Source organism: Gekko japonicus, unplaced genomic scaffold, assembly GCF_001447785.1.
Source record: "Gekko japonicus isolate JY-2015 unplaced genomic scaffold, Gekko_japonicus_V1.1 scaffold2444, whole genome shotgun sequence".
NCBI classification, from domain to species: Eukaryota; Metazoa; Chordata; class Lepidosauria; order Squamata; family Gekkonidae; genus Gekko; species Gekko japonicus.
Genome location: NW_015168118.1, coordinates 1 through 11,916, shown reverse-complemented (window position 1 = coordinate 11,916; position 11,916 = coordinate 1). Strand labels below are relative to the sequence as shown.

At 41.8% G+C, this 11,916-nt stretch overlaps 1 protein-coding gene across 1 annotated transcript in view; it reads left to right on the top strand.

Moving 5' to 3' along the window:
- The window catches only part of LOC107113541 (SWI/SNF-related matrix-associated actin-dependent regulator of chromatin subfamily A containing DEAD/H box 1-like), a gene marked incomplete at its 3' end in the record, with an annotated part of 51,608 nt that extends 39,697 nt beyond the window's left edge, over positions 1-11,911 (top strand). The window contains exons 9-16 of the mRNA XM_015414878.1: positions 1,025-1,032; positions 2,895-2,985; positions 4,337-4,436; positions 4,808-4,867; positions 8,168-8,243; positions 10,016-10,151; positions 11,418-11,555; positions 11,891-11,911. Coding sequence (XP_015270364.1) covers positions 1,025-1,032; positions 2,895-2,985; positions 4,337-4,436; positions 4,808-4,867; positions 8,168-8,243; positions 10,016-10,151; positions 11,418-11,555; positions 11,891-11,911 — 630 coding nt within the window. The remainder of the gene's footprint in view (positions 1-1,024; positions 1,033-2,894; positions 2,986-4,336; positions 4,437-4,807; positions 4,868-8,167; positions 8,244-10,015; positions 10,152-11,417; positions 11,556-11,890) is intronic.
- Between the last annotated feature and the right edge of the window lie 5 nt (positions 11,912-11,916).

Genomic DNA, 11,916 nt, shown 5'->3' with positions numbered 1-11,916 from the left:
AAATTTCCTGGTTTCCAACAGACCACAGTATACTGTTTTGTCAAGTACAAACATCACAACAAACTGGTTCTCTTGCCTACAAGCAAAAAATAAAGCAAAATTTGGAATGCAACTGCAGTATATTTCATGTGATTTGGGTGCCAAAATAAGATTAATTTAGAAACCGGGAATCTTCAGGCTAAGATGTGTATGAGAAAGTGTAGAGCCTGCAAGTCTTGTTACATCTGAATTGTCACTTGCAAGGACATACTCATGTCTTTCAGTAAGGAATGCTGTATTTGACATTTTAAAGCTGTGTATTCATCCATGAATATCGGAGGTCTTACTAAGCATTGTATACCTCAGGGTTGAGGAATGCTTTGGAGTTGGATGTGTGCTGAAATTGACTGGTCAGTCTCCTAAGTCTGCTAAAGTAAATACTTTCAGGACTTTAGTATTCTCTTTTGGACTGAATCTAGACTTGCCAGCTGGAAAAAAAAGTGTTCTCAAAGTACCCAAATCAAATCCTCTCTTAGGGGACCTAAGTAATCCCTGGACTTCCAGACTCTAAGGGGACCCGGGGACCCACCCTCAATGGCCACATGCCAAAGCAGCAATACAGATAGTGCCTTTAAAGCAAAGCTTGACTGGGATTGGCCATTTAATACCTCACTGTCTGACAATCATCTGAGAAGCAGCCTTGAGCCAGGGGTAAAGAAAGGAGGAGATGAGTTATAGCTGGGATGTGGGGGTAGTTCCACGGAATTGGTCAGATCCCATGGGAGTTCCAGAGCTGTGGAGCCTCCAAAGGGGTTGGCCCCAGGATGAGGGCCATGCCCTTCATAAGGTGAAGGGAAATTGTCTAGGGAAGGCACACGGCTCCTGCTCCTCAGGTTGAAAGGAGCAGGGTCAGGAGAGAGGTGGAGAACAAGGATGAAGGAAACCTTCCTTCCTTCTCTGATTGAGGCCCGTGGGAGGGTACATAATGCCCCTTGCTGGCAAGGTTCTGCCAGTTTTTGGTGGGTTTTTCCATTCCCTAAAACAGATTCAGAGGTGCAGTTTAGTTTCTGTGGAAATAGGAAGATAATACTCTTATGACTCGCAATGCCGGCTACTCTATTTAGGGAGGGATGTACCATCAGCTGCAGCATTGCAAAACGGCATGTTGGTTTGACCTTCTAGCACAGTTATGACAGGCTGTTGTCTTCCAAACGAGTTAAAATAGGTCATTGATTCCTGAAGTTTATTGTACTGCAAACCACTATTTGGCTTGCTTGTTCCAAATGCCAGATGGGCAGACGCTTGAAAGGTGTTCAGATTTGCATATATTTGGTAGTGTGGTTATCGGCCAAGACAGGACAATCAATTAATTTTAGTAAATTGCCATAGGTTCAGCCACTGAGTGACCCTTCGCTCCTGTTTTTTGCCCAGAAACTATCTGTATTGGAATCAGTATTCTGATTATATCAATAAAGGAAAATTAGCTTTTACCTTTTCATTTCACCTGGTCTTGTTAGCTACTGCCAGCTCCTGTTTCTGGTTGAGATTTACTTGTATGTGCTGCTCTGGAGGAGGGCAAGGAGGTTAGATGAAAGAACAGTGGCATACAAAAGCAGAAAAGAAGAAGCACCTTCTAATGTCAGTCCCAGTCAGCCCATATCATGACTGTTCATTCTCAGAGAAAACCTGTTTGGATTCATCGTATTAAGTTCTTTCAAATTATGCAGCCTGTTGTATACCATTTTCTGAACAACAGTAAAAACCGTATTATCTGGCTTGCTGCGTTAACGAACACCCTAACCTCCACTGCCTGCTGACATGGGAAAGCTAACAATGAATTAAGGAAATAAATGAATAAATATAAATCATGTATGACTTAACATCACATAAGACTCCAGATATTTCTCAAAAATACACCACCAGTATTCAGTACATGAAATACATGAGCTGCAATAAATAGGCTAGAGATTTAAAGCAATATGTCACATTTACTAGTGGACACTCCCAAAAGAAATACTTCACAGATTCTAAGTTCACAGTTTCAATGGACTGAAGAACATGAGCTTCAAATGTCCATAAAGCAAGTACATAAAGATAAACAGTATAAAGTATGTTGCAATCAGCAAGAAGATCCAGTCCTTAAGACTTGAGACATACAACAAGAAATAGGCTGCAATCAACTCATCCTCCAGAAGTTCCTGTGACTGTGCCTCTTTGGGAGTCCCCGTTTGTAGTCCTGATGAAGGCATCAAAAACTCATTGAATAATCTGAGACTCTGAGTGAAGGGCAGGGTATAAATCCAATCTCCTCCTCCTCCTCCATGCTGTTGGACATGAATTTAAAAGGCTGGGATGCTTTGTATTCCAGCCCTTTAAATCACTACCCTGCCACAAAGCTGGTCAGCAGGTCATGGGGGTCAGAAGGCAAGTTCTGGCCATGGCCAGAGTGCATCTCCCACACTGGTATGATACCACCTGCTGGTCATCTCTGTGGAGGGTGAGGATTTAAATGACTGGAATGCTGTCCCTGCAGTTTAAATTGCTGCCTGTCACAGAGCTCATTGGCGGTATGGGCAGCTGGGCATTCTGGCCAAGGGTGCCACCCCTTCTGCTGCCCAGGGGCAGTACCCTTGGCCAGAGGCCCGGCAGGACTAAAGCTCACTCCTCCTCCAGCAACCCCACCCCTTCTGCTGCCCAGGGGCAGTACCAGAAGCCCAGCAGGACTAAAGCTCACTCCTCCAGCAACTCTAGTTCCTTAGTCATGCCAATTAATGCAGCTTTCATTGTAGTAAATTTAAATATTTAAGATAATTGTATTTTCGCCTCTGCTGTTGTGTAGAGGTGCCTTTTAGTTTTAAGCTGGTACGCTCTTATGGTTATAGCAGCCAGTTTAATAATGCTCTTTCATTTTTCAGCATGGAGCTCAAGCCATATCAGAAGATTGGCTTGAATTGGCTAGCACTGTTACATAAACATTCACTGAATGGTATTCTAGCTGATGAAATGGTAAGTTGAAATATCATCTTTTTATGACCTCATTTACTTTTTGACAGTGTAACAGGTAACTGCCTGACCATTACTGGCTGAATTGCTTGTCAGGTTGGCATTAGTTGCCAAAGACAGCAATGTAATGCAGTCACAGACAGAAGGGGTCATGTGGGTAAGGGTTTGTCTTAGTGCATGTGCTACTCAGTAACAACTTGGGAAGGGGAGTACTTAGGTGAGACTAAGGGGGGGATTCTGTCTAGCTGTTTGATAGTTTTGACAGCTGAAGCTGCGAAAATTAATTAGTAGGGAAGTGGTAGAAGCAGCAGGTGTGCATGCACAGGGTTAGATCTTTCTCATTGGAGAAGGATGCTGATCTTTCTGATAGGATGGTTCTCCTGGCAATGAATTTGATATTTTCAGCGTTCCTTGGGCTTCTGTATACAAGGAGGTGTGCATGTGTAAAGGGAGCAGCAACTGTCTATAGAATATGGGAGCTGAGTCAGATTGCAGGAGAGGGTACTTGTAAGAATGGAGTGCAAGTGAGTTTACATAGGCCAAATAGCCCACAACCCGTAGCTATTCCATGAATTAAAGAAGTGGAGTAAGATCCAACCTGGATCCTTTTTTATTTTATTTTTTGTTTGTTTTCCAGAGTACTGTAGGGTAGCTTTGCAAGTGTAGGAATGGGGCGGGGAGAGGACAGTCAGCTACAGCTGCCCATTAGAACCCGAAGGCCAAAGAGTATGGGACAAGGGCAAGCTGGAATTCAGCTGGCTGGGAAGGTGTTGTAGATAAGGAGGTATGTAGTGTTCAGGAGGCTTCTAATGGTATAGAGGTAAAGAAGCAAGTTTAATGTGTTTACTTTCAAGTAGTTATTATAGAGCAGAGTTTAATATGCGACTTTGAGTATGGTTCCCTTATACTTCTGGTTTTTCAATCTAAATTTAACCTACACATTTTTTTATTTAAAATTGACCATGTCAGAAAAACATACATTCAGTAACATCACAAAACCCAGAGACAACTACAAATTCTGTCACTTGCTAGACAGACAGTTTAAGTCCTACTTAGGAGTGAAAACTCATTTTTTTAAAAGAAGACCCTTTAAAAGAGAGCATTTAGAAAAGGCCTTCAGAATTCAGGTTTATGAACTGCCTTTTAAAGCCTGTTCCATAATGTTGGGTCAGCAATTGAGCAAGCCCAGGAACAAACAGAAACAGAACATGCCACAAAGTTTGTGTTTGGGGGTGAGGAGGAAAGGACTGAGAGGAGAGGGAATGAGGAGCTCAGTTAAACAATGATGCTACAGCATCATTACTGTTAAAGTAGATGTGTGTTTTTTCCTTAAACCATTCTTGTTCTTGCCTAGGGTTTAGGAAAAACTATTCAAGCAATTGCATTCCTTGCATACCTTTACCTAGAGGGTGATATAGGCCCACATTTGATTGTAGTGCCAGCATCAACAATTGGTGAGTAAAGAATTTCATAATCATCAGTTTTGAAAAAAAGAAAATCATGATTGTTTTGCATGCATATCCTGTCCTTCCTGCAAAGAACTCAGAACTCCTAATAGGAGAGGGGTGAGGGAGAGAGAGAGAATATGTGAGAATGTGAATGTGCCTGGCCCAAGGTGTTTACCCAGTTTGATTCATGGCAGAGAAGGGTTTTGATTCCAGGTCTCCTTCAGATGAGTCTTCACCATTGTCTGTACTATCTTGATTGGAGTCAGAATGATACTCTAGATTTGTAGTTCAGTAAAAAGCAAGTTACTTCAATATTGATCTGTGTGTACATGTGTTGAATCTTTTTCATAACAATTTGAAATGTCTGTTTTTAATAGATAACTGGGTACGAGAAATTAATCTGTGGTGTCCTGATCTCCAAATCTTATTTTATTATGGTAAGATTAATTTTTTTTGGTATCATGATAAAATATTTCTGGAAATACAATATGTTCGCTTGCAGATAAGACAAACCAAAATTGCAGTAAAGCTCATGGGAATTTTTTAAAATGTGCATAATAAAACAATACAAACATTTTTGTAAGAAACAAGCACATTATATGCTTGAACAAACAAACACATATAAACATTGAAGTGATATAATCCAACCTTTCTTTAGACAGATATAGCCAATCCAGATTTGTGTCAATACTGGAAAAATAGTTTGAAATAAATATGAATTAATACATTAAGTAAGAATAAAGAAATTAATACTGATGACCAGTTTCTTCTAATTAAGTTTCTATTGGCTGTTAACCAAGCCATCAGTTTCATAATTAACTCCCCCCTTTTTGTATCCGTGCTCAGTTTAGATTGTTTTCCAATATTGCGTGTTGCTGTTCAAGATTTTTTAGTTGTAGTAAAAAATTATTGACTTTCTAAATTTATTTATTTTTAATAGTAAAAATGTGTGTAATAATAGTTTTCCCATTTGCCTTGCTTCCCAAATACTTCAGTAACATTTTTAGTGCTATCTGAAAAAACTGAGAGAGCTCTAACTTAACTTTGGATAAAATCTTGCTATTTTCTTTCCAGGTTGAACTTTAAAAATCATGGGAACATGTTCTGCATAAACTAAAGGATCAATTTTACTACAGCAGACTGAATCCCTTAACAGGTTGCAACTAAAAGGGTCCCTAAAGTGGGTTTCCCCGTTTTTCTTGTACAATCTAGACCACCGTGCATTACACTATTAATCACTGCCTAGAACTGGCTCTCCTACAAATGCAACGAAAATATTAGAGTATTCATTATAAAAATGTAGTTGCTTAGCATTAAGGACATATGTAGAAGTACCAATAAATACTTCCTTCCCCAAAACAAATCAACCTGTCCTGCTTTATCATACAGAACATACTGTATAGAGTATTCAGTGTTTCTAAGTAAATAAGCTGTACATTTTGACTTTTCGACTTTTGTTATAACACACCATTAGCTCTTTATTTACTCTCCAAAAAAGCATACACTGGGGCTCACTGAATCAGTAATTGCAATTAAAAATGATTAGGCAGATTGATTATGATAGTTTTTCATGCTCGATGAATTTGTTCATCACAATATTTTGGAATACTTCCCCCTGATTCTCTCTCCTCCTGTGCTTATCATCTGACCTCACCTGGTCTTCTTGGGCATTGCCCATTCAACGGGTTATGAGAGGCTGCCTTTTGCTCACTTGCTAAAATACATTAAGTTTTTCATATTTTATTGGAATGTCTTCTATATTATATTTTAAAATGTCATTTTGGGAAATACATAGAGAGTATAAATGAAATTTCAGATTGTTACACTGCTCCAGGCACTGAGCTATAGAGCTTTTATTGGACAAAGAAAAGGAAAAAAGCATATAGGGCTGAATCCCATTGAACAGATCCACAATTCCCCTCCTCCCTCTCCCTCTCTGTATTGCTTTTGGGACAGCCCCCCCAAGAGCAACATTCCAAGAAGCATTTTTGGTTGCTTTGGGAGGCTGGGAATTTGCACTTCCGTGCACAGAGTTCCACGCACAACCCAAACCTTAAATAGCCAAGAGGGTACATATAATCTAAGACTATTCTGTTATTTCACAAACTCAGATCTGTGTTGGTATAAAGAGAAAACTACCCATCTCGAACAATAATCGCAAGAAATTTTTTGTATCCGTGTATGGCTGAGAGGTTAAGACACTGAGCTGCAGACTGGAAGGTCTGTAGCTCAGCAGTTCAAGACCTTAGTGCCGCGTGATGGAGTCAGTTTCTGTCTCTGGCCCCAGCTCCTGCCAACCGAGCAGCTTGAAAGCAAGGAATTGCAAGTAGATAAATAGGCACCACTTCGGTGGGAAGATCCGTGTTCCGTGTGCCTCAGCGTTTAGTCATGCTGGCCACATGACCACGAAAACGTCTTCGGATAGCGCTGGCTCTTTGGCTTGGAAACAGAGATTAGCACCACCCTCTAGAGCGATGTTCCCTCTAAGCTGAGGAGTGTTGTGAGCAAAAATTCTACTTTTGTGACTGCCGGCATTAAAGTTGTGAGCGAGCAATTTGGCTCCTGCATAAATTAGTTTGCTCCGGAGCCATCCTCCCTGAGCGAAGACAAAAAATGTGTGAGCTGGAGGCTAAAAAACCGTGAGCTGGCTCACACTGCTCTAGAGTCAGATTCGACTCACTTTCGAGCAAGGGAAAACTTTACCTTTATCTGTTATTGCCTGTATCCCAAATCTGTACTGCCTTAAAACAGTATTTTACATTTGTTATAACAGCATTGTAATCAAACAGATTTTAACTTAAATATATAATTGCACATTTTTAAAGGTTATCCTTGCACAGCTGTTCATCTATAATAATTTTGTTTTCCACCACCACCACCCCCAAAAAGAAATAAGGTGCAGCAGTTACAACATCAGATGTAAGGACCAGAGAGTGTGTAACTGGTCCAGAGTCATCCAGCAAGCTTCCACGGCAGAGTGGGAATTTGAACCTGCATCTCCCAGGTCCCAGTCTGGCGTTCTAATGACTACTCCTCATTTTAAAATGCGATTAACACAATATTCAGTTTAAAAGTGAAGGGGAGAGAACGCCATTGAGCAGGGGTAGCAGCTGAGAAAGCCCTTATGCAGTTTCCAGTATTCAGATTTTCCCAGTTGAGGCTTTCTGCAATAAAACTCGTATGGCTCTCCTCGGAGCATGAACTGAAACACGCTCTGGGCTCCATCTGCCTTTTCTCAAATTTGTTAGTACATTTTAAGGTTAATGAAAGCTCAGGTTAAAAGCTGTAAAGTTAGTACTGTGAGTTAATCATATAGTCGGTAGCAAGCAAGCCAGGGGCTCTTGTCTGTTTGTCGAGAGATGAAGAGGAAGAAAAGAAAATGGAGAGAACAAACTAACCACCTGCATGTCATTCCCTGCTGAAGGACCACACTAGAAGGCTTTGCTCTTCTACTGTTACCCTAGTGGTGATGCCCACAATGTGTGTTTAGGGTGCTGCCAGTACCAATAATAGGTTACATTTAAGGGGTGCAGCTGTTAGCAGTCCTGGTGGGTGCTGCATTTCCATCTCTCTTCACTTGCCCTGCTAGGTATGGTGATACCTGTTCTACACTATGGGAAATGGGTAGAGAAAGAGCATTTCTCCAGCCATGTTGGTCTGTTGCAGCTTCAGAACCTCTTCCTATGTCCCCATCCCCTCCCAATGCCTTTTTTAAAGGCTTTTCCATTTTCTGCTAGGTTCTCAAGATGATAGAAAGCACCTCCGAATGGATATCCATAACAAAGTTGTCGATTTTAATGTGATGGTAACAACGTAAGTACATGTATTTTGTAGCGTGTGGCCGCTTCCTCAATAACAAGGGACAGATAGGAACACTGGAAAGGAACATCTGTCTCTCTGTATGAAGGCCTGTTCCAAACACTCTGTCTCATTCTGGTATATCTCAAGGTCACCACTTTTTTCTGTATAAGGGAATAGTAATCATTCTCTGTTCTGGGGGAAATTGTGCTGTTTTGGTTGAAATTGTTGTGGTAAAAGAAAAACCTGCCCTCTACACCTGAGCATTTGGGAGGGACCCCAGTGGAGGTGGGGTGGAGTGTGCATATGGGTACATCCACTGTTTCCCCAGGGGTTTGCAGTATACAGACCATTTCTTTATTCTCAGTCCTGCCCTGACCTGGCTAGCCCAATCTCGTTGGATCACGGAAGCTATGCAGGGTCAGCTCTGGCTAGCATTTGGATGGGAGGCCACCAAGGAATACCAGGGTCGCTACACAGAGGCAGGCAATGGCAAACCACCTCTGAACTTCGCTTTCCTTGAAAACCCTGTGGGGGGTCACCATAAATCAGCTGTGACTTGACAGCACTTTCTATCACCACTCTCAACCCACTCATCACTCTTACCTGTACAAGATCTGTTATTTAGGAGAAGGAGGAAAGACTGTTGCTGAACTGGGCAAAAAAAGGAAGGAGTTCCGTAGTAATACTAGCTGCCTTAAACCACACTGAGTAACATAAAGGTACATAGAAGTCCTGCTTTGGGCTAAATATGTTCATTTGCACGTGGATGTTAGTATTCATAGGCCATCAAAACACAAATTATAAAGTTGAGGCTCCAGTTTCAGCGACTTCCTTTTTAAAAAGAAGAAATGGGGAAGAAATAAAAGCATGATTGATTCTCATGTTAAATAGCATCTGAAGGACCATCTCCTTCCATTTGTCCCTCTGCGCCAACAATGGTCATCAAGCAGCCATCTGCTGGCTGTCCCACCACTTAGGGTGGCCCATCTGGCATCGACCAGAGCCCAAGGCTTTTCCATCGTGCCTCTGGCTCGGTGGCATGGGCTTCCTGAAGAGGCAAGAGGGGGGCCCCCTTCAAGGAGACCTTCAGGAGGTACTGCAAGGCCTGCCTGTTTACCAGGGCTTTTGAGAGGGTGTGAACAGCAGGCATCTTTTAAGGGGGGGGAGGGGTCTGTTATTTTATCTTTGACTTTAGTTGGATGTTGTAAGCTGCTTTGAACCAAGAGGAAAGCTGGGGTATACATATTTTAATAAATAAATAAATACATTTGCTTGAGGTGTAGAGTGTCGCTTTACAGTTACAAGGTAAACCTAACCCCTGGGGTTTACAGGAATGCAATATTCTACCTGGGGGGGGGGTGTTAGTTCAAAGGCAGTCTTCCATTCATGGGAAAGTGTCTTCTGCTCACTGGTGGACTCATCTGTGCCTTGCATTAGAGTTCTGCCTGAGGAAAGTAAAATGAAATCTTGAGATTCCTGTGTTTGCACAACCTCTTGCAAATATAGAAGCGTAAGAACAGCTGTAGTTCCCTCCAGTTCTGGCACTGTGTGAACTCCTTGAGGACCTGCGGGGCCTGTGTTCATAGCCATTTCCATTCAATTTACCATTCTGTGGCTCTAACATGGTTTAATCAGCTGTTGCCTCGAGAATAGGATTAGATGAAAGGTGCCTGTCTAGAAAGTGTGTCCCTGTGTTATATCCTTTGCTTTTGCTATCCTTGTGAATGTCAGAATATACTGTTTCTATTTTAAAGGGTACGTGCTTATAGTTGTTCTGTCGGTAGGTACAACAGTGCAGTCAGCAGTCCAGAAGACCGTAGTCTGTTTCGGCGGATGAAACTTCATTATGCAATCTTCGATGAAGGTCATATGTTAAAAAACATGGGTTCCGTACGCTATCAGCATCTGATGACGATTAATGTAAGAATCTGATCCTCCTATTCTCAGCACTTCCCCCTCTAATGTTATGATACGTTTCAGACTTTACAAACTCTTGCTTTTTAAAAGTTCTTTTAAGAATGAGCCCTGACATTGTATTACGACGTTGCTTGTCACTTGGAGAGCTGCTTGGCTGCAGGTTGTCACATTAAGAACTGAGGAAGAAAAGTTAACCTTCTGGTCTGAAGACTGTGCAAGTTGGTAGTCTAAATAGGTGGTTGACTAGTTAACCCTAGGTGATTTGAACCGCAATCCCCCCCGAAATGACCTCTGACCCTAGGTGATTTGAGTTTTTGACACTTGAATGGCTTTGCCTGTGATGTGAGGATTTTAGCAAGCATACTTCTCTTAGGCTGCTCTCTCTTCAACGTTTTATCTGAAGCAGGATTTTTGCACATGTATGTTCCATTTCAGAAGCGCTATATCCCTGCTATCCTGAAGTGACTCCTTGATTCTCTAGACTCGGGTCCAGGAGCTCCTTAGAGACCAAGAAGATTCTTGAGGTACAAGGTTTCAAGAATCAGAACCCCCTTCATTAGATCTGACGAAGGGAGATTGCGTCTCAAAAGCTTCTACCCTGAAAATCTTCGTTGGTCTCTAAGGTGCTTCCTGGACTTGAATCTAGGTCTCCTTCTGCAGACCAACATGGCTAGCCCCTGAAACGACCTCCCTGATTCACATAAGGGGTAGGCAGACTGTCCCTCAGAAAAAGCCCAGTGATTTTTCTTACCACATTATCTGATAAGAGGATTAAATTCCTGAACAGGGAGATGCCTCTTGTGGGTTGGATCCAGACTAAACTGGCAGTTTCCACTAAGTCCCTCTTCCTGCTGCAGGACACACACACACACACCCCATACACACACACACAATGCCTCAGGGTCCCCTTTCCTCCTGGGGCAGCATTTAATGGAGATCAGTGAGCTGCAGTGGGAAGGGGAGAGAACAGCTCTGAAAGAACTTGTAGCTGATCCAAGGTCACACCAGCAGCTGTATGGTGGAGGAGTGAGGAATGAAATCCGGTTCTCCCAGATTAGAGTCTGCGCTCCTAACCACTACACCAAACTGGCTCTGTACACTAGGAAAGGCTTAAGAGTTCTGCTGTTGGGAAATTGAGTCTGGAAACAACCCTGGGTTGCAGTGCCATTTTCTTGAGTTGCTTGTGGGTTTTTTAATGGGTGCTCTCATTATATAAACATTAACATTTGTTCAAAAAAATTTTTTTTTGCTTTTTATTATAAAAAACAGGCAAAGCATCGTTTGCTGCTGACAGGAACTCCAGTTCAAAACAATCTTCTAGAACTTATGTCACTCCTGAATTTTGTCATGCCACATATGTTCAGTAGTAGCACCAGTGAAATTAGGCGGATGTTCTCTTCTAAACCAGTAAGTATATATTGAGTTGATATTTATTGTTGAGAAGTCAAAATTTGTGTATGGTCTTTTTAATGGAACCTCTTCTATACCAGATCCTCAGACAAACAAAGACATATTTCAGAAAAGTCACCATGCAGTGTTCAAACATAAGACCCAGTTATCCCATTTTTGATTAGTGGGTCTAAACATGTTGGTAATTATAAGCTCTTCATTATGATATTGGGAGTGTTTGGCTCTGAACATTCAGACTGAAGCAAATGGTAAAACTGACACAGATGTTAACGTACTTTGCTTTCAACTTCTACAGGAAGTTCACTTTATAACTTTTAAATGCTTTCCCTTAGAAAGCGGCTGAGGAACATAGTGTGTA